The sequence below is a fragment of the Garra rufa genome, chromosome 12, assembly GCF_049309525.1.
Source record: "Garra rufa chromosome 12, GarRuf1.0, whole genome shotgun sequence".
Classification (NCBI taxonomy): Eukaryota; Metazoa; Chordata; class Actinopteri; order Cypriniformes; family Cyprinidae; genus Garra; species Garra rufa.
In genome coordinates this window covers 27,902,732-27,925,304 of record NC_133372.1, presented here as the reverse complement: position 1 = coordinate 27,925,304, position 22,573 = coordinate 27,902,732, and the positions used below count along the sequence as shown (strand labels likewise).

Here is a 22,573-nt window from a genome sequence, read left to right as displayed (position 1 = left end):
TGTGACAGAAAGAAAGGTTAAAAAGACTAAAGAAAAACAGCAACATGGGTGGATGTTGTTATCACAAGGCATATTTACAATACAGCACAAGCAGGATACAAAAAGCAATGAACATACCAGTGAAATCATGGAGCTGGGGAAGGGTTTCCATCACAATGCCTATGAGTGGTAGGTAGAGCAAGGCAACTCTGGCTTTGACATCAGGGTCAGCATACCGTGGGTCCGAGTCATGACTGGACAGCAGATTATGAACCACGCTGATTACCTTCTTATGGAGACCAAACATCCTATAGCAAGAGGAAAGAGAGTAAAATTACATATTTGTTGGATGTTATAAATAATCAAAATACTTAAAGAGATAGTTCAACCAAAATTTAAATTCTGTCATTAATTACTTTCTCTTTCCAAACCCGTAAGACCTTTATTTTTGGAATACAAATAAAGATATTTTTGATGAAATCTGTGGTGCTTTCTGACCCTGCATTGACAGCAACAAGACTGACTTTCTGGGCCTTGAACGTGGTAGTTGTGTTGCTGTCTATGCAGAATCAGAAAGCTCTCAGATTTCATCAAAAATATTTTAATTTGTGTTCTGAAGATAAACAAATGTCTTACAGGTTTGGAACAACATGAGAATGAGTAATCAGTGACAGAATTTTCCTTTAATTTAAATCATGAATATATGAAATATATTCAAATAGCAAAAGTTATAAAATAAATTTTTTTAAAGTGTTAAGAATAGAAATAGGGCACACACCAGGGTACTGACCCATCAGCCTCTGGGTCGAGTATTACAGCCAGCTCTGTCAGAGCCAGACCAGCGAGGTAATGCTGCTCTCTGAAGGGCACAGACAGCTCAAACATGTTGGCGATCTTTTGGTCCTGCACATGGGTAGAGAAACCAGAACTCTGGTGGGAGACAATGAGAAAAAAAATTGGTTTTCATAGCTATCAATTTTGGTGTAATTTAGAGCTCATTACAGTTAACCTTTCTCAGTTAGTGTTCATACCTGAGATGTGGCAGAGGAGACCGAAGGAGAGGGGGATGCTGGGGGTGTAAGCAGACTGAAGGGCAGGTTTAGAGTGACATAGTGTTCATGGCTACAGACGATCCTCAGGAAGTCTAGTCTCAGAGACTCTAGAGTGGGGTTCTGTAGTGCATAGAGCTTGGTGGACACCTGGGAACAGAAGGAATAGAAGACCATCAGAAAAGACATAACATGTGTAAAAGAAAAACATGTTTGGAGCTGGCCTGCAAGGTACCTGTTTCCAGTAGGTTTTGATGAGAGAGAAGACAAAGCCTCTATCCATGACTGACAGGAGGTCATTGAGGAAGAAGGCCAAGCTGGTGTTGAGCCTTTCCACCAACTCAAGATCCTAAAAAGACAATAAAGTAAAGACAAACATGAAACGGCAAACTCACATTTACATTTATCAGTGGTTCACCATTTCAAAAGCTTAAAATAATTAGAATAAACAGTCATGCCTTTTCTTGACTGATCATCTGCATATAGGTTACCATTGAACTTTACATTATACTTAAAGCTTCATAACATTATGGTTGAACCACTAATGTCACATGGACTATTTCATTGATGTCATTACCAACTTTCTGGGCCTTAAACATGATAATTCCAAAAATAAACAAACATGAGAGAGTATTTAATAACAGAATTTTCATTTTTGAGTGACCTATCCTTTTAAACTACATACAATGTGGTAATGTTAAAAAGTGTGGCTCTCAGCGAAGGCGGTCGCATCTTTCCCTCTCCTTCCCCTATCTCTCCTCGCTGGCTTCTCTTCTCCCGTAGTTCTATCTCTGAGACTCTCTTTGCCCTGCTCTCGAAACATAAAAGGAATTATGGATTTGATCAACTGGTCTCTGAACGCAACTGATACCATCTTCTCGACGAGAAGCCTGGGTTCAGGGGAACCAAACTGTCCTGCAGGAACGTTTGCAGCTGGATACATGATGGACGGGTGGGAGAAGTGGCGCGTCGTGTGCCTGGCCACTCTGTCCCTGGAGGATATTGAAGATATTTATTTATTCGGAACTTTGATAACAGGGTTTCTGCTGATGGGATTAGGTGGGGCCCTGCGGTATCGACGATTAGAGAAACTAGCAGCTATGCAACGGGTTCTGGACAGACCTGGTGACCAGTAATGGACATTAGATATCTGCGAAATTGGCAGATATATTGACCTAAATTTGGAAAAAAAAATTGGAGCTTTCTCTTTCGGATCCCCCCCCCTTCTTCCAGATGGCCTCGGCCAAGGCCGTTGCTGGAGACAAACAACTTCCCCCGGAAAACAAGATAACGAGACGCTCTGATTTCCTCCTCCCCGTTCCAAGGACACCTGTTGCGGACTGGGTTTCAGACTTCACAGGCTTACACATACACACACTGCACGCATACATACGTACATAGTTACACATAGACAATCATTGCCTCTCCCAGATCCCACGCCTTCGTGTGCTTTTACCCCCGGTGTGGGTAGGCGGGTCTGTGACCGGCGCTCTTCTAGCTGCAGGACAGGATCGACTGACCTGTCTTCCCCGAAATGTGATGTTTGTGTATGGTCGGAGGGGTACAATTTCACTGCATGTAAAAGTGTATGTGACCAATCAAGGCTTCATCATGTCATGTCATGTCAATGTCATACTAATATAAAATGTATTGTTTCTTTCTTTTATATATTATTACATAAATCATATTTATATGATTATAAATCAACACTGATAATAAATTTATTAAAAACAAAAAAACTTAAAATGATTACATTGCATAAGTATTTATACCCTTTTCTGGGACACTTGAAATTTAGATCAGGAGCATTCATATCACATGTAGATGTTACTACACTATGAGTGTAATTAACCTGTGGCTAATTCAATTGAATGGGCATGATCTGGAAAGGCACACGCCTCTCAATAAAAGGTCTAAGAGCTGAAATTGCATATCAGAGCAAAAACCAAGCCCTGAGGTCAGAAGAACTGCCTATAGAGTTTAGAGACAGGATTGTGTCAAGCCACACATCTGAGGAAGAGTTTAGAAAAAATTCTGCTGCATTGAAGGTTCACAGAAGCAATCCTCCATTGTCCATAATGGAAGAAGTTTCGAACAACTAGAACTCTTACAAGAGCTGGCCTCCTGGCCAAACTTAGCATTTGATAGAGAAGGGTCTTGGTTAGACTGGGGACCAAGAAGCTGATGGTCACTCTAGCGGAGCTCCATGATGATATATGCAAATGGGAGAAACTAACAGATGGACAAACATCACTGCAACACTCTACTGATCTGGGCTTTATGGTGGTGTGGTGAAACTCAATCCTTTCCTCAGTAAAGACACATGAAAACACACTTGGAACTTGCAACCAAGTACTTAAAGAACTCTCAGATTGTGAGAAAAAAAATGATTCTCTAATCTGATGAACCTCAACTCCAAGCATCACAAGGCACTGTATATGGTGTCTGCACATTAAATTTTACTGTGACATTCATAACATAATAATGACATGATTAATGTCATTGTAAAACAAAAAACAATGTAAAACAAAAAACGATGTAAAACAAAATAAAAGCTGACATGAATAATGTAGTTGCAGTTTTCCCACCTTCTGGAAACGTGAGACGATGTCACCCGCAATGGTGCTAACCAGAGCAGTGATGTCATCCATGAAGCGCTCAGGGAAGCGGTTCTTCCTGGGAGACTGCAGGCGGTCACTAAAGTATAAGTGGTGAATGATGCTCTTAACCTGAAAAGAGAAAGAACATACTTTTGTCTCACAACTTCAAAAACATATGCTACACTTCAGATTTATGATTGCGGTTGTTCTTACCATAAGCTCAAAGAAGAACCAGGCCTGTTGCAGGGCTCCCTCCCTCACGCTGCCACTGCTGACCACCCACTGCAAGGCAAGCTCCTCATGAAAGAGCTGAGAACAGAAAGGAACCATCAAAGAACCACTCACCAACAAATACACTGCATATAGGTTAGTATATCTTAGTTCTACTATGGGATTTGATACGGTCCTTTGACATAAGGTCCACTGTGTTGCTGCAAGAGTGGGGAGGATTCATTATTCTACGGATCCAACATTGAACACAGATAAACATCCCATTCGAACACAGCACCCGGCAAGACCAACAGGGTGCTACATACCACAAGTAACACATCATTCCTTCTTCAAACAGTCTTCAGTTGCATTCATAGTAAAGAGGTGCCAGTCATTCATAGTAAAGAGAAGAACATGTACCCAGCATCCACAAGAACATGACCACCACAGCAACAAACAACAACAACAACAACATTCAGTCATTCCAAGACACAAAGGCGCAGGTGAGGCGAGGAGGGGGTCGGCTCCTGCCCTCCGGGAATTGGGTCTCTACCTTTTTGGTCGGCAAGCGTCCTGTTAATGTTTGCAAGAAACTGGCGCTCTCAGTGTGCGATGACATGCGATTGCCACTGCGCTCCATGGCCTATGGGTGGGGATGAATGGAAGGGTGACAATAGATTAGTGTGGAGGACAGGAGTATGTGGTGCCATTCACTAACAATATCTACACTCACACACACACAACCCACACGCACAAAAACACAATAGAGAACAAGAATGTACAAACTGTTATATCATAATAGATTAATTACTTTTATATTAAACGATTACAGTTTTCATCAGACAAATAGCCATTCTGAGGGACATAGTCACTTTACATATAGGGCTGTCAAACGATTAATCGCAATTAAATTGCAATTAATCGCATCCAAAAAATAAAAGTTTGTTTACATACTATTTGTGTGTTCACTGTGTACATTTATTATGTATATATGAATACACATACATACATGTATTTTGAAAAATTTTGTATGTATTTATATTTATACTTGTATATATTTTAGATTATATATATATATATACACACACACACATGTATGTGTGTATTTAAATATACATAATAAATATACACAGTACACACATATAGTATGTAAACAAACTTATTTTGGATGCGATTAATCACGATTAATCATTTGACAGTCCTTTTTACATAGTCTACTCATTAAGACTGAAGTGATTTTAACAAGTGTTTTGTGTGCTGTTGTATAAAATAATATTAAATAAATAAAACAATTATGTATGTATGCATGTAAGCTTTAATGAATCAGATTATTACAGGCACTGAGCAATGGAAAAAGAAAATTATTAGACTTAACCAGGTGCCAGTTATTAATAAATAAATGAACAGAGACAAACAAAACATTCACGCACTCATACATGTACATGCAACATATAACATGCCAAGTAGAGAGAAAATGAAAATTGGTTAGTTATGCCCATGCAATGCTTTTTAGAGTGAAATGGCTTTGAAAATGACTGTTTAGGAAGAGTGAATGGTATGAGGTAAATGAGAAGTAAATAAAAGAAAAGGGAAAAAGCATATGTATGACGAGTGTGCCATGGAGTTATTAGATATTGTTGTTTCAGTGCTACTGGGAACGGCTGTGTGAAATGGGGGATTCTGCTTTGTATTTGGAGGTTGGGATAGTCAGAATGACCTGCTTGGCATCGGATGAAGAGCCAGGGCTGGTCCCCCAGGGGGCGCTTTTGCACCCCATGGTATGCACCCAGGAGTTGGAGCGATCTAAGCCCTGCAAGCCAAGGGTGGCATCAAAAGGATCACGGGCAGACGCAAGCAAGCCAGGGAACAGTGAGAGGTCAAAAGTTACAGGAGATAAAGTGAGCAAGGGAGCAAGTTAGTTTATATTAATTTTTCATCTTTGAACAGCAACATGTTAGAGTATCAAGCATCTTTAAGTGGTAATCAAAGCCTTTGAGACTTAGTTTAGCACAGAGAACACATGATGTGAAATCAGGCGGATACATTCATTTCAACAAGGGGAAAAAGGATCAATGGTTAGCAACAATAATTCTTAGGTGTACCTCAAATAAAACATCATTAAACATCTTCAGAGCATTTGGTACATTATAAAATTTCAAAAGTTTGGGGTCAACAGGATTTTTTTTCTGAAATAAATACTTTAATTCAGCAGAGATGGATTCAACTGGTTAAAAGTATCAGCAAGGACTTTTAAATTGTAAAAGTTTCAGCATATTGGAATGATTTCTGAAGAATCGTAATATTGATGAATGGAGTAATGAATATTAACAATTCAGATTATATATATATATATATAAATTTCACAGTATTGTTTTTACTGTATTTTTGGTCAAATAAATGTAGCCTTGGATAGCAGAAGAGACTTTTCTCAAAAACATAAATAGGGATAGTTCACCCAAAAATTACAATTCTGTCATTAATTACTTACCCTCATGTAGTCTCAAAACCGTAAGACCTTTGTTCTTCTTCAGAACACAAATTAAGATATTTTTTGATGAAATCTGAACGCTTTCTGACCCTCCAAAGACAGCAATGCTATGTGACATCAGTGGTTCAACCATAATTTTACAAACCTATGAGAAGCTACAAGTCGTGGTACTCTTAATAATGGCAGAGGATGTGACTTGAAGGAGAAGAATTGTTGAATAAAGGTATTATTTTTTTTGTTTTTTGCACATAAAGAAGTATTTATTTATTTATTTTTTCATATTTTAACCATGTTCTTACTATGTTTCTGGACCTGAAAACATTTCGGTTACACTGCTGTCTATGCAGGGTCAGAAAGCTCTCAGATTTGATCAAAAATATCTTAATTTGTGTCCCAAAGATGAACAAAGGTCTTACCTGTTTTGGAACAACATGAGGGTAAGTAATTAATGACAGAATTTTTATTTTTAGGTGAACTATACCTTTAAGATTTCATCTACTAAGATAAGCTTATATATAGCCAAGAAACTACAGTAGTTACATACCTAAATCAAAGATACCAGATAATTCATTTATTGATTATGGAATAATGAATCTCTTATTTTGCCTGTTTTACCTGATTCCTTGTATGAACTGAGCACTACAACAAACAAATAACTGAGCTATCAGCTACACATTCAAAGGCAAATTTGTGAATGGATTTTAGCCTCCGAAATCAGCCACACATTCATTGTGTTATAGTTCATTTTTGTTTTTCCTTTTGCTGGTTGTGTAACACAGGTTAAGTACATAAAATGTTCCAGCTAAAGTTTGCCTTCCTGGTGAGCTATAGGTTGAACTGTAACATTGAGAAATGCTGATGATCAGCTAAATCTAGTGCAGAAAGTCAATGACCTATAAATGCACTCATAGTAATGAATACAATTAGTCACATCCTACTGGAGCAATCAAAGCATGTCTTAACAGCACTAAAAATACATTTTGATGCATATATAATACAACAATACATCTTATAGGAAAAGAATGATTGCCAACAGAGCTGCTGAAATGTGTCTACCGACCTTACTGCCAATGATGGAGCGTACTTCATCATCTGGAGAAGTTGGAGTGCCAGAGATGTCTGGGTTGCTGTTGCTAAGGCTACGAGAGCGGTTGAGGTTGAGGCTTGCAGGTCGAACAGCAGAACGAGCCATGGTGGCATAATGCACTGAACCCCCCAGTCCTCCTGGGCCTATTACGCAGAACATATGGAATTGATTGAAACACATAAGAGTGACAACTAATTTAACCAATCTTAAACACTCCAAAACATAATCTCCACAGATTTAAAAACATAAATCAAAAGATCAAGTTGAAACCTGACCTGGAGAGGGGGAGTTGGGATCCATGTTGGGCAGACGGAAGACATAGTGGATATATGAGGAGAGAAGGCTGTTTCGCCCATGCATATCTTGACTAGTGTCCAAGTACTTATGTAGACGGTTCACTATGGACGCCATCACTTCAAAAGAGGCTTGACCAAGATTTACTATAGTAAAGAAAAAAAAATAATAATAATAAAAACACAAAATCTTTAAGAAACACCCAAAGTCAGGAGACTAACGACTATTTTACGCAGTTTTCAAGCTATTTTCTATTTTATGTTTATTATGGAAACTTGCACTTTTTAATTTGTGAACAAACTACCAATTTAGTATTAAATAAGTTAAATTGAGTCCATGCAAAAATGAGAATTCTGTCATCATTTATTCACCCGCATGTTGTTCCAAAACTGTATGCATTTTTTCTGTAAATCACAAAACAAATTTTAAAGTGAACCCCAGGTATTAATACTTGTATGGCTTAATATTACATAAATGATGTCTCTTACTGAAATACATATTAGAAACCCCATTAAAGATTTAGGTTATTAAAAAAAATCCACATCTTTTTATACATGTTTTGGACTATGGGGGGTGCCATTATTTCGATCACATGAAATGGTTTTACCGAAACACAACTCGGAAAGCAAAATAATGAAACTAGGCCACACGGCTTTTAGTTGCAATTTTCATTTGAACTGCAACAAGAGTATTCACTGCTTTCCTATCGATAAGAAGAGAAGAAAAGAATGGGAAAATGCCTGTGGACGAATGAAACTTTCTAAAGACTTGCGTCTTTGTTCTTTCTACTTCAGCCCTGATGCCTTTGAGGCTTTTAGTAGACCACAGCTTACAAACAGGAGAGACAAGAAACGCTAGATGCCATTCTGGCAGGATGTAATCATTCTGACTTTGGCAAGAGACTGCGGCCACTGAAGGAGTTTCCCAGCACGGATTTCACTCGATATCTGGGGGCGTTTAGACTCCTTGTGGGGAAAAGTCGAAGGTACACATTAGGTTTAAGCCTACGTTTATATCCATCGCCAGCTGTAAACTCTTTCAATATCATGTAACATCTGAGGCAATGAAAAAAACATCTCAAACCACCTTTACGTTCCACAGAAAAAAAGTCATTCAGTCAAACAGTTCTAGAACACCATTAGGGTGCGTAAATGACAGAAACTCTTTAAAGTAAAATTTTTCTGTGATTTTTCTGAGACTATGTAGGTTGTAAGACAGAGGGTACCTATTTGGCCGGCTATGACAGGTGGCCGCACCATCAGCAACACCAGTTTGTCCAGCAGTAGGTGGAGGAAGCGCACCACAGGCTCCAGCTGAGAGGAATTCAAAGCTGCTATACTAGACTTCAGCTCTGTCTCCAGATTATTCTCCATAATGCGCATGTCTCCTATCCTCACAGGGAACATGTGCTCATCCAGCGCATGCACCAATGCAAAGAACTTATCTAAAAACTGGTCCTGGGCAGAAGAAAGAAACACTTTAAAGAATGCATTTGTTTGAAGTAAGCCATTAATGAGGACTTTGAAAATTAAACTACTAATTACCTGTGTGTGGATGGTGGATGCAGCCACAACCCCTACATTAAACACCCCTCTGTGGTTATCAACCCATTTCATTCCAGGAAGAGGAACCTACACATAAATGCATGAACTTGGAGTATAACTGTTTTTTTATTATACATTGCTAGCCTAAAATACTTTCAAACACACTTCCTCCGAACCATAAGTCCCATTGTAGTGTATATGAAAAATAACAGCACTACAACAAAGCCAGTATCATATTGATTAAAAGCACAATTAAGAATATTAGCACTTGGTCTGTCTAAAACAGTAACGTTAAAGATTAAAGAAATCTTTTAACAACTAAGTTACATAAATAAGGGACACATGATACAAAATACTAAATATTTAACTGTGTGTGTTGTGACAAAAACTGGCTTACATCAGGAGAGAGAACAGAGTAAGACTGAGGCGGTTTCTCCAGAGATACAGGAAGGCAGAAGTGACCCGTTCTCAAACGTCCATTTTGTAGCATGGGAATCCACTGAGGAAAAATAAGCAGTAAGAAGCAACATTTACTATAGGAGTGAACCTTCAGGCACATCATGATTAAATTAGGTTTTATTAAGAGAGTCATGATCCAGGGTACAGCTGCATAAACATCAGTATGTTAATGTTAAACATCACTGTTACGACTGTGTCTTAAAGGATTACTCCACTTGCAGAATAAAAATGTCCTAATAATTTACTATGTCATCCAAGATATTCATGTTTTTCTTTCTTCAGTCGCAAAGAAATGAAGTTTTTTGAGAAAAACATTCCAGGATTTTTCTTCATATAGTGGACTTTTATGGTGCTCATGGACTGAAGGTTAAAAATGCAGTTTCAATGCAGCTTCAAATTTAACCTTTTAAAGGAGAACTCTGGTGTGATTTTGACCTAAAGTGTATTGAATCATGATACCGAGTGTGAACGTACCTTGCATATCTCATCTCGGTTTGTGTCCAGCTGTCCGAAATCTGGGGTCAGTTATCCGATGCTCACAACAGGTTGTCAATGAGAGTGAATCGGGCATCGAAGTAGCCATCTTGAACTTAGTCACGATAAGTCGAGTGTCGAGTACGAAGGAAACTACAACCTGATAAGTTGATAATCTGATAAATTCCTTGGTGCTCGACACTCGACTTATCGTGACTAAGTTCAAGATGGCGGCGACCGGATTTTCTCTTCCAGGTACTGTCTGTATAAATCTTCTTGTAAATATACTACCGGTTCTTTTTCTGAGTTCTCAATGTCTCGTTTTAAATGTCAGGGCCCTTGGAAGTCTACCAATGAAGTGTGGAGCTACTTTGTGCCTCATAAATGGCGTAAAACAGTGATTTATTTACATGGCTTCTCCGATGCCCGATTCACTCTCATTGACAACCTGTTGTGAGCATCGGATAACTGACCCAAGATTTCGGACTGCTGGACACAAACTGAGATGAGATATGCAAGGTACGTTCACACTCGGTATCATGATTCAATACACTTTAGGTCAATATCACACCGGAGTTCTCCTTTAACCTTCAATCCATTGAGCACCATTGAAGTCAACTATATGGAGAAAAATTTCTTTGCGACTGAAGAAAGAAAGACATGAACATCTTGGATGACATGGGGGTAAGTAAATGATTTTATTTTGGAAGAACTAGTTTGACTAACAAGCAGTCAAATTAGACCAATCTACGTTTTTTTAAACAGTTATGACTTTAAGACTAATCTAAGTATGCACAACCTGCCAAAGTATTAAAACACATCTCAATTTGCATCTTTGTTATTAAATAAAGGTGGCTTGTTGCCTAAATTTGTACACCGATTTATGAAAGTGTTCTCTTTTAGCACTGTGTGCCTGCCAAAAATGTCAAAATAGAAAAAATCTTTTTTGTGTTCATCATTCAAAAGTTTTCTTCTTATGGTCACCAAAAATATGGTAAAAACTAATATTATGAAAAATATCACTTTAATTTCTTCTTTAGTTCTATTTTAAAATATTTAAGATGTAATTTATTCTTATGATGGCAATGTTGAATTTTCAGCAGCCATTATTTTAGTCTTCAGCGTCACATGATATTTAAAAAAATCATGATATGCTGATTTAATGGTCAAAAACACTTGTGGTTGTGCTGGTCAATTTTTTTGTGATTTCTAATGGATAGAAAGCATAAAATAACAGCATTTACTTAATTTAACGCATCCTTTCTAAATAAAAGTTTATTTTTTATTATGTGCGTGTGTGTTTGTGTGAGTGTGGAAAACTTTGTACCGTGTATCCAACAGGCGTCTCCAGTGGAGTGTTCTGTTTTTGTTGACAGCTGACATGGTAGAAGGTAAAAAGGATGTGATGATGGTCAGTCAGCGAGGCTGGTAGCTTGATTTTAACTTCATCGTGGAAATCTGGTGATCTGAGGAAACATTTGATGTGGAAAAAAAAAATGAGAAAGAAAAAGGTTAAACATCAGTGTAGATAATCCATCTTTTATCTGGGTGATGTCATGTAAAATAGTTTTTAATAAAAATTCCAGCTACTCACCGATTATGATAGACTACAGCAGTATATGCTTCCTTTGAATACTCTGCACAACTGGATTTTCCAAAGATTACCTAAAAAAAAAAAGAAAAAAAAAAAGAAAAAAAAATGAGTGAAGTAGTAAGTATTTCCTGCCATTTTGCCAAGTCGAGAAAGTACTTGTCTATGTGACAATTGGATATTGATCTGCATTCTGTCAAAACTTACAGGCATAGCATTGCTAGGATCTTCCCCATTCATAAACTGTACTTTCACTGTAATGTTACGGGCTGAGCCTTGACGGTTAGCGAAGTTCAAGCTCTGTGGATTCACATACAGCAGGTTCCTACAGACACAGGTAGACAGTAAAAAAGAAACTGTTTATACATGAAGTTTGATGCTCTTTTTTAGCTCAATAAAAGAACATTGGAATCTAAAGTTCCAATAAGTTTCTTAAATCCAAAATTGAAAGGTTTTGATAAGTTTATGTGCAATTAATTTAGGAAATGTTGGTCTGTTGTCTCAGCCAATTCCTTAACTGAAAATTTAAATAGAAATGTGTGCATTAAATAAAAAGTAAAATAAAATCAACAGTCCCTTGTTTAAATTAAATAATTAAAAAATAGCATTTAAAGGTGTGTTCACACTTGTAGTTTGGTTTGTTTGGTTAAAAGGAAAATGATACATTTGGTCCTGGTCCGTTTAGCATTCAGACTGGCATTTTTTGACAGCAAATCTAAATATATTGAATCTAAACTCACAATGCTACGTTCACAACCTGATTGGTGTGGTTGAATCAGAGGGTCTTTTGCCCTCTGCTGATTTTGTTTTCAATACACTGCTTGTTCCCTTTGTGAAATCATGTTGTATTGCATTGTCCTTACTTCCTTTTTGGTTTGTTTAGAAGTATTTGCTCCATGTTGCGTTCATATTTCATTTCAACCGCACCAGAGTTTGTTTGGAAGCAGACCGAGATTCAATTGTTTAGCGGTCTTACCCCACTTATTTGGTGTGCACCAGTGTTTAGATGGCAGCGTTCACATTTACTCAAATGAACCTCACAAACAGAGGAATCAAACCAATTCATTTTAATCTAACCAAACATGACAAGTGTGAACAAACCCATAAAAACTTGGAATTTACACCAAACTTAGTTCCACAAAACAGAACTTCAAAAAACTATTTCTGGTGACATGTGAAAACGTCTTTAACATTAAGAATAATCCCCATTGATCTTTTCATTACAAAGATTTTGGTTGCACAGCCGTTTCCGTTCTGCGGTTACAGTAGCTACAGGAATGGAAAGAAATACTGCAGTGACGTGGGACACTCTCTCCTGGGAGACCTCACAGACCGCAAAGGTCACAGACTTTCTAAGGAGCACATCTCTCTCATGCACTCTCAATACCTCCTCTCTAATGTAAGGCAAACATTATTTTTATTTCTTATTGTAATATTACTGGCGTAATGGTTTTTATACTGTACAAACTGCATAAGCTACACCAACCCTACACCTAAACTTACCCCTACACAGAAAACTTCGTGAATTTTTACATTCTCAAAAAAAAAAAAAAATAATAAATAAATAAATAAATCATTCTATATAAGCATGTTTCCCCATGGGGACTTCAATTTAGGTCCCCATGAGTCAGTGTGCATTCAGGTTCAAGTCCCCACTGGGATAGAAAAACATGTGTACACACACACGCATTCAAAAAGATGCAATAAACAAAAAATGTCGTTCAGCAGTTCAGTTTTATACAGTTCAGGAAAACCATCAAATAATAATGGGTTAATCATTTTCTATTTGGCGCAGGATGTAAGAAGGGACATTGCAGACCTCCCATACCCACTGACACACAAGCTCCTAAACCCTGAATGGCCTCTGGGTACACAATGGGAGTCCGGTCATGTTTGCTGTGTCCACAAATATGGATTGAAGCCAAACTATCCGCACCTGTCTGAACAGGACCAGTTAGTCTGAGTATGCAGTAGCACAATGATAATACATCACTGCGGCAGAACAGCAGATATAAACCAAGTCAGCTGGCAGGCAAATAAAAATGCAGTCAAGTTTGTTTCAAATAAACAGCTTTCCCAAATAGTTTCAAATGCACATACACACACACACACACACACACACACACACACACACATATATGGGCCATTCTACAGAAATTGTAAAAATTGCTGACCCACTACCACAAAAAATATAAAAAGCATTAAAGCAGGGGTGCCCCACTCTGCTCTTGGAGATTTACCATCCTACAAATTTCAGCTCCAACCCTGATCAAACATTAGCTTTATTAGCTCGGAATATAGATTTTTTTCCTGAACACGGAAGTAAGTCCGGCTCTTAACTGAAAGAATGCTTTGCATTTCCGGTCTGCATTGTTTCTAGTCAAATTAGGGTATATTCCGAGCTAATAAACTAATGTTAAACCTATTCAAATGTTTTTAAAAAGCTCATGGCTCCATAGCGCCATCACTTGGCAATGTCGCAATGACCATCATTTGTCAGTGCCTCACTTTAATGAGTGTGTAGATGACACGAAGCAGCGGACGTTAGCTACATTAAAAACAGATGGACGCTATTTGAATGGGTTCCTATGGAAACCGGAACAGAAAAGCATTCAATCTGACGTTAGAATTCGTAATGGCGGCGCTCATCGTTTACTCAGGAAAAAGGTCTATACCCTAGTTTGACTAGAAACAATGCAGACCGGAAATGCAAAGCATTCTTTCAGTTAAGAGTCGGACTTACTTCCGTGTTCAGGAAAAACGTCTATACTTTCGTTTTGATCGCTACTGTAGACGATAAGTGTTTATAGCCAAACTATAAGCTTTTATCCCAGTACTTATGTTATTTAAATGTCTGTAACAAAGACATAATGATGATTATGTGGTTAAAAAGACTGTTGCTTTCTGAAACCACAGCAGTAAGAATGCAGATTTGAATGTCTTCAATAACTTTCACATCATAAGCGTCAATGGAGCGCGTGAAACAGTTGTAATAGACACCGCTGAATTGTTGTCATTCATGAATAAGATCGCATGGGTGTTTGAATAGAGATTGTGATATTTATATAACTATTAGTCACGCAGCTCTAATGTAAACATTGCAAAATGTTTTGCCATGATATCGTCACGTTCTCGCGAGACCAGTCAAATCTCGCGGGACACCATCGGATCTCGTCACACCCCTACTAGTTAGTAATAGCTAAAAATAGTAATAGGTTCAACAGTTTATCAGTAAACATCACAAGCAGCTGAGTTTAAATATTCAAATCACAGCACATGTAAACAAAGAACTAAAGCTAAAACATTTACTGAACATTGTTGTTGCAAATTTTAGCAACGAGCAAGATTTTGTTAGAAATATGTGTCTATAAATACAGCTGTAATGAAGTTGCATTAAACCTAGTCATTTTATATGAGAATTTTATCTTAAAGAGGGCATTTAACTCACTTTTACATTTTGCACATTAATGTGTGTTGGCAGTTTGTGTACACAACCACCCTACAATGATAAAAATCCACCCAGTGGAATTTTTTTTAATCTTTAAAAATAATATCCCTTTTTAAAATCAGGTCATTCTCAGTTTCTTGTCAATGTGACGACACACCGTCAGAGACCACTCCCACGATAGTTGACTGACATGAGAGTCTTACCTTAGATCCGCCCTCACCGAGCTGACACAGTCCGACCCCGATCGCCATTGTGTCGACTCAGGTGAAGACAAGAATGCCTCAGATTGAGAGACTTGAGTGTTTTGTTGTTGGATATAATAATGAACATAGTAGTCGTCATTTACTCCCGACATCTGAGTTGCTAAAGACGCAGCGGATTAACGTTACTTTCGTTTTTGAAAGGAAAGCGCCGATCCTGATCTACATATGTTTGTGCAAATCATTTGTGATGCAGCTTCACCTACAGAAGTAGTGAGTATAAGGGTTTATGTATCTTTGCAAATGGCCTTTCTTTATAATGTGCTAGTTAGCATTTTTCGCAGCTAAACGCAGCTAAAGTAAACATTACGGTTAGTCACTCCACAGCAGGTAAGGTAAAAAGACAGTTTTTTACACTACCATTGGGAAATTTCTCATTGGTAGTGTAAAAAACACCCCTTTTACCTTGCCAAAATCAGCTCTGTAAAAATCAAGCTATTCTGGTGGATGCTGCTTTAAATGCTAATGAGCTCCGCTTGCCCCGCCCCCCTCCACTTTCTGTGGAGTGATGAGCCTGTTTACTTAAGCCGCATTTATCCACAAAATTTGCTAACTAGCACGTTATTAGGAAAGGTGATTGCAAAGATTCATAAAAAAACCCTTATACTCAATTCTGCTGTAAGTGAAGCTGGATCACGAATGATTCGCGTGAACATAGAAGCATTTATGTAGATGGGGAGGCGCATTCCCTTCACAAACAAAAGTCATCCATTGTATCTTCAGATGTCGGGAGTAAATAATGACTATTGTTCATTGTTCCATCCAACAACAGTACATCCCTGCTCAGGCATCAAAACAATAGCGATTGGACTGTTACCGCTCAGAAGCAGTGCAGCGATCGTTTCCACACCGAGTCTATTTTTTGCTGTGCTGCAGCCCTGAATTAAAGTGACAGTGCATTGTTAGCTGTAAAAAAGAACAAGTATTGACACGGAAATGTGGTGATTACACCATAAATGCATATAAATGAAGTCTACTGTGTTTTACAGTCAACACGTGGCTTTTTGGCTGAGTTTAAAACTAGGAAAGGTGCACTTTTAAATAAACAAGGCAACATAATGCACTTGTCCAGGTAGAAAAGTTCTTTAAGGGATTGGTTTTAATAACGATTTAATGCGAAAGGCACGAGAGCCGACTGTTTCTGACTGTGATAAGTTTTAATTTAAAATACTTGTGATAGCCCAATTTTAATAAGAAAAGGAAGCTATACCTATGCTGTTCAAATGTGTTGCAACTTGCTTTAGCAACTTAATATATACATCTAGAAGTCAAGGGCATTGAATAATACGTTTAATTTATTGAGTTTAAACGTGAATATGTCTATGAAAGATTGTATTACTCTACTGTAATAAAAGAGGATCACAATGCTGAAAAAGCACATTCGTATTTGAAATCAAAATAACAGATAAATGGTGTGTCTGTGGTAAACAGCCGCGGATCAGGAACGGACTGCAAACGCGTCCTGTGTGAAAGCAAAACGAGTCCGTGCTGCTTCTGCACCGCATACGTAACGCACACGGACTGCATACGCACTGCATACGCAGTATGTGTGAAACAGGCGTAAGAAAGCGAAAATATTTGGAAATAAACTACTGGCCCGACCAGGCCACCAGAGGTGGAAGAATTTTTTCCTAAATAAATAAATAAATAAAAATCTCCTGCTGCACCCTGAAGGGAGATTAATATAAAGCCGCTGTAAATAAAAAGCCTGTACATATCAGTGCAAAAGGCACAAACTCCCCCAACTTCAGTCATCACTCATTTCTATTACCACCTAAGCCGAACCGTCCAGAGATTCAGTGACAATTCTGCTTGTACATGCAGACCCTCTCTCAGTGGCACCTGAGAGCGATGCTTCGCTGATTCAGGAGACCATTAAATCAAAGCCAGAACCGTAAATCGCATACTTTTATTATTAATTCCCGTCTAGCAGTACATGCACAGTGCACCAAGTGGCCGTGGTGATGATGTGATCGATCAGCAGGATGATTTATCAACATCGTTCATCTTTGCTTATCAGAGGCTACCAGGGGCCAGGTTATAGATGTGTGTGTGTGTGTGTGTGTGTGTAATACTGTAAATTGTCTGCACCGAGTAAACTTTCCAGATTGGGAGGAGGACGCTCAAGCACAGCCAGCTTAATAATTACCAAATGCTCCCTCCCCCTCTCAACCTAGCTGTATATATTTTAAGGAATCTCTGCTGTTTTTGGCGCTGTTCTCAGAGTAGGAGATGAGAAGAGTAGCAAGAAAGGGAGGCTAAAAGAAACAAGCAAAGACGGACTGCTGTGAACAGACTGACGCAGTAAACAAGTCTGCTTCAAAACCATTTAAAATGATGTTGATCTTCCTACTTTTTTGGCTAAGCTTGTCAACAACAAGCGCAGCTAACCTGAGGAAAGCTCCCACTGAGGAACCTATTCTAGCCACCGCACCGCCAGTTGAGACTAGATCCCGCTTTGCCATGTTAGATGATGTACGACTCCTGGCTAACGGTCTGCTTCAGCTCGGCCAGAGCCTCCGAGAGTTTGTGCACAAGACTAAGTCTCAAATCAACGACATCTTCCAGAAGCTCAACATTTTTGATCGCTCCTTCTACCAGCTCTCGGTGGTCACCAGTGAAATCAAAGAGGAAGAGGAGAAGTTGAAGGAGACAACCATATTTTTGAAGGCCAATAATGAGGAGATCAGAAACTTGTCTTTGGAAATCAACTCTAAAATCAACAACATCCTCCAAGAGAGAAGCCAGTTGCATAGCAAGGTTGGTGGGTTGGAGGAGAAACTAAAAGGATTGTCTCAGAGCATGATGCCGCTGGAGCAAATTCAAGAGATCACTGCTTTGAAGGTAAGTCCAGTATGGTCAATTCGGAACTGTTATTGTAAATGATCCAAACTCCAATTAGGCTTCATTATACTAATTTTAAAATTCATGTCTAAAAGTGGTTTAATATATAGTATTAATATAAAATGGATCATATATCTGTACAAGGATCTGTTCCGGTTGAATCCAGTTATGCATTTACAGCATTAACAACTTGTCTATTGCAGGATGTGATTGAAACACAAGAAAGAACCATTACAGATCTACTTAAATCTGTTAAAGAGCAACATGATCAGCTTAATTACCAGAAGACCAAAATTAAGAGTCTTGAAGATAAGGTATACATCCCTCTTTCTATAGTATTTCATGTTATTTTCATTTTAAATTTATGATTATGAACTTTGAATTTATCATTCAAATGATTTTTAATTAAAAGCCCCATATCTTTGACAAATGAATTTACATTTACGGATCTTATAGAGACTGCAATTTCTAGCTAACAAAATATTTTCTATATTTAATTCATTATAAAATGTATTTATACAAATACAATTTGATTTAATTTTGATCATGTCAATGTCAAGTGATTAGAAATTCTACTGAATATAAAATATTGAATATTGATTGAATTTAAAGTGATTATCAGTGTAAAGGTCTTTGCACAGCGTTTCAGAAATTCTCATTCTCAAATTTTTGCATGTTAAAAATAAAATACGACCTCAAGTTGTGTCAATCACGTTTACACACTGCCTCCAAAACTTTTATCTGTCATAAAAAAAAAAAAATTCAAAATCAGGTCAAATTTTCCACTTTTATACATCCGCAGCAAGCATTTTGAGCTTTGTTTGTTAAAAATTGATGAATATGAAAAAACCGCATACAAAATAATTGATTTGGTGTGCAATGACCTTAACTCTCCTGGATTTATTTGCATGTGATGAAAAGAAGTATTCATTTTTTATATTTCAGCTGAACTATGACTCTATTCAAGACACAGTTGAAAAACCTCTGGATGTAAATCCAGAAATGCCCGACCCTTTTCGTTACTTAACAATGAACTCCACCAATGGAACTGCAGAAACAGATGGTAAGAACAGCACAAATTCAATTAGCAACTTAAATTGTTGCTTTAATAAATCCAAAATCATCAACTGCGTGTTTTGCTGGACAGACTTTCCAAAGGATTGCAGTGATGTGTTCAAAAGAGGCCAGAGGACCAGTGGAATTTACCCAATCAAACCTAATCAATCTGAGCCTTTCTATGTTTACTGCGAGATAAGTGCAGGTAAGAGACCAATAATGTACATTTAATCAGACTTTCTATTGATATTGGTTACAAAAGCCGTGACAAGTACACACAAAGGGCTCAAGAAACTCAGGTTTTGCCTTTATCAGCTTTCTTATCCAACTGAATACAAGATTCTCTTTACTTTTTACTCTTTATTTTAAGATGGTGCAGCCACAGTCATTCAAAGGAGGGAGGACGGTTCTGTTGATTTTGACCAGTCTTGGGAAAAATACGAATTTGGATTTGGTAAACTGGAAAGTAAGTATGCCCTTTTGAGTTTCATTCTTTACCACTCCAACTGTGCTTTTAAAGTAGACCTATTATGTCCCATTTTACACTCATTAATATAAGTCGCTGGTGTCCCCAGAATATGTCTGTGAAGTTTCTGTGAAGATTCCAGATTAGAACTGTGCCTTTACAGTTTGTGCCTCAGATACTCTGCTAAAAAAACATCTGTTTGGTTTTGTCTATCGCACTGAAATATTCGTTTTAAAGCAGTGTTAGTTTAAATTTCTGATATACGGTTTTCTGAATGCACACATCTAAAACAACCACACAAAAACATCTGTCATATGTGGCATGTAAGTACTAAACTCGTCCATGTCTTGTTGTGCTTAAACTGTCAAATACACACAAGTTTATGTTAAAAACACACAAGTTACAAAAAAGTCAGTTACGTCTGTGAGGATAATTAGCTGGGAAAGAAATCACGTTTATTTTAGATTATGTGGTGCTGTCGGCGCCGATAACCTTATGGGCAGCACGCCGACATACAGCGCCGTTGCGCTCCGGGCGTCCCGTGTTCGAATCCCGACTCGAGGACCTTTCCCGACCCCGCTCCCTATCTCTCTCCCACTTCGCTTCCTGTCAATTCTGATCTGTCCTATCATAATAAAGGCAAAAATGCCAAAAATAAATCTAAAAAAAAAAAAGATTAGGTGGTGCCTTGGGTGGAAATGTGCAGATTAATGGGCAGTAATATTATAATAAGATCCGCTTCCTACGTCACAGGGGGAGTGAAATCTTAGAGGCTTGTTGTTTCACATGCTTGCTGAGAAAGGCTTTCCAAAACGAAGTTATTAGGTTGTCCTTTTTCATGTTTTCTGGGTTGATAGATGCATTTGGGACTCGATTATGGCACTTAAACATGAAAAAAGTCAGATTTTCATGATATGTCACTTTTAAAAGCTACAATCCAATTCTCTGAGTTTACAATGATTTTTTAAAAAGAAACCGCTTGGATAATTTATGAACAGCTTATGCTTCTGTACTAAAATGCAGACAAGAACTAAGTGGAAATATCCTTGTTTTACAGAAGAGTTCTGGCTTGGCTTGGCGAAGATTTATTCTATTGCTCAACAAGGACAATACATTTTACACATCGAACTGGAAGACTTGAAGGAGGAAAAGAGATTCATAGAGTACACATTCACTCTGAAAGGTCCAGCATCTGATTACGCTCTTCACGTGGCACTTCTGTCTGGAGATCTGCCTGATGCCATGAGCAACCACACGGGCATGAAGTTCTCAACCAAGGACAGAGATAACGATAATCATGATGAGTCTAACTGCGCCCGCAACTACACAGGTATATCACACGATCAAGATATTTAATATCCCTCAATATATAATCGAATATCCCCGAAATATTAATTGTTTGCTGGTTTCAGGAGGCTGGTGGTTTGATGCATGTGGGGACACCAACTTAAACGGGAGATATGCCTGGATGAGGTCGAGGACTCGACACCAGCGCAGGAAAGGAATCTACTGGAGGCCAGCCAAAGGAAGCTCCTATACTCTCAAATCCACAAAGATCACAATCAGACCATCAACCCAGATTCAATAATCCCTGACCCTACACTCTCCATTGGGTAATTCAGAATCAATCAGAGAGGTCACGCCAGCAGCAGACACTGGCCAACAACGCTTTTCACTTTCTCTACAGACAGCAGAAACTGAATGATGCAACTGTAACAGGTCATTGACTCTGGTAGAGGGTAAAAACCAAGCCAAAGGGGTATTGCAACATGCATGTGTTAGTTCGAAATCTTCATAGGTCATCAACTTGCAGCTTGCTGATCAAGAAAAGTTGTTTAAAAAAATCCTAATATTGAATAGGTTAAAATGGCATAATCACATGATGGATCAAACCTCTGGAACAGGATCTGATGCATGTTATTATCAAGAGTCAACAGGAATTAACAATAAGTTTGTAGACTATATTGATATTATTTTTGAACTGAATTGCATTCAACTATAGAGCTTCTCAACATCATTTCACATACTGTATGTTAACTTTACTGTTAAGTTTAAGTATTTAAGCAATTTACACAAATGTACAACATTAGAAAAGCAATGGGTAACACTTTATAGTAACTTTCATTAGATTATGACTACAATGTTTAACATTATATTATATTACTTTATATTATATTATGTTCACATATTTGTAATTTTGACATTGAAAATTATTACAAAGTGTTACCAAATGTTCTGTTATGGTTGAAGTTGGATCTTTTGCATGTCTCTTTCTGTTACTGAGTCATATTGACTCTTGGTTATGCTTTGTACATACTCAGCTGTACTGTATATATTTAGTTTACACAATGTTTCTCAATGGTAGTCCAGTGCATTATATTTATAGCAACACATTTACATAAGGCAAAAATAAAAATCTTTCTGTAAATTAGACACTCACTATGGAAGCCCGTACATGCCACTGAATAAAAAATAAAAAAAATGAATTGCCTTGCAATTCTGACTTTATAACACACAAAAGTCAGAATTGTGAGATATAAACTCCCAGTTGTAAAAAGTCTGTCTTTTTACCCCATAAAATTGGACTTTATAACTTATAACTGCAAGTTTACATCTCACAATTCTGAGAAAAGTCAGAATTCTGAGTTTACATAACGCAACTATGAGAAACAATGTCAGAATTGTGAGATATAAACTCAAAATTGTACGAAAAAAATCTGAATA

General features: G+C 37.8%; 2 protein-coding genes across 2 annotated transcripts in view; one reads left to right on the top strand and one right to left on the bottom strand.

Moving 5' to 3' along the window:
• The window catches only part of dock7 (dedicator of cytokinesis 7), a 70,235-nt gene that overhangs the window by 25,334 nt on the left and 22,328 nt on the right, over positions 1–22,573 (bottom strand). Inside the window, exons 15-30 of the mRNA XM_073852550.1 lie at positions 11,983–12,100; positions 11,779–11,849; positions 11,512–11,650; positions 9,649–9,750; positions 9,252–9,338; positions 8,933–9,164; positions 7,689–7,853; positions 7,387–7,556; positions 5,556–5,648; positions 4,392–4,481; positions 3,842–3,937; positions 3,617–3,757; positions 1,264–1,377; positions 1,011–1,178; positions 770–909; positions 118–287 (exon numbers count right to left, since the gene is read on the bottom strand). Coding sequence (XP_073708651.1) covers positions 118–287; positions 770–909; positions 1,011–1,178; positions 1,264–1,377; positions 3,617–3,757; positions 3,842–3,937; positions 4,392–4,481; positions 5,556–5,648; positions 7,387–7,556; positions 7,689–7,853; positions 8,933–9,164; positions 9,252–9,338; positions 9,649–9,750; positions 11,512–11,650; positions 11,779–11,849; positions 11,983–12,100 — 2,096 coding nt within the window. The remainder of the gene's footprint in view (positions 1–117; positions 288–769; positions 910–1,010; positions 1,179–1,263; positions 1,378–3,616; positions 3,758–3,841; positions 3,938–4,391; positions 4,482–5,555; positions 5,649–7,386; positions 7,557–7,688; positions 7,854–8,932; positions 9,165–9,251; positions 9,339–9,648; positions 9,751–11,511; positions 11,651–11,778; positions 11,850–11,982; positions 12,101–22,573) is intronic.
• angptl3 (angiopoietin-like 3) lies at positions 17,709–22,288 on the top strand. The gene is made up of 7 exons (XM_073851869.1): positions 17,709–18,327; positions 18,531–18,641; positions 19,273–19,390; positions 19,475–19,588; positions 19,754–19,849; positions 20,907–21,179; positions 21,262–22,288. Exons 1-7 carry the CDS (start codon positions 17,818–17,820, stop codon positions 21,435–21,437), a joined length of 1,398 nt encoding a protein of 465 aa, XP_073707970.1. The 5' UTR covers positions 17,709–17,817; the 3' UTR covers positions 21,438–22,288.

What these genes read in the sequence shown, in the direction of transcription:
- angptl3 (XM_073851869.1), top strand. Translation starts at nt 17,818, where the DNA reads ATGATGTTGATCTTCCTACTTTTTTGGCTAAGCTTGTCAACAACAAGC. An exon ending in AAGAGATCACTGCTTTGAAG is followed by an intron (nt 18,328 to 18,530) that starts GTAAGTCCAGTA and finishes TGTCTATTGCAG; the next exon opens with GATGTGATTGAAACACAAGA. An exon ending in TTACTGCGAGATAAGTGCAG is followed by an intron (nt 19,589 to 19,753) that starts GTAAGAGACCAA and finishes CTTTATTTTAAG; the next exon opens with ATGGTGCAGCCACAGTCATT.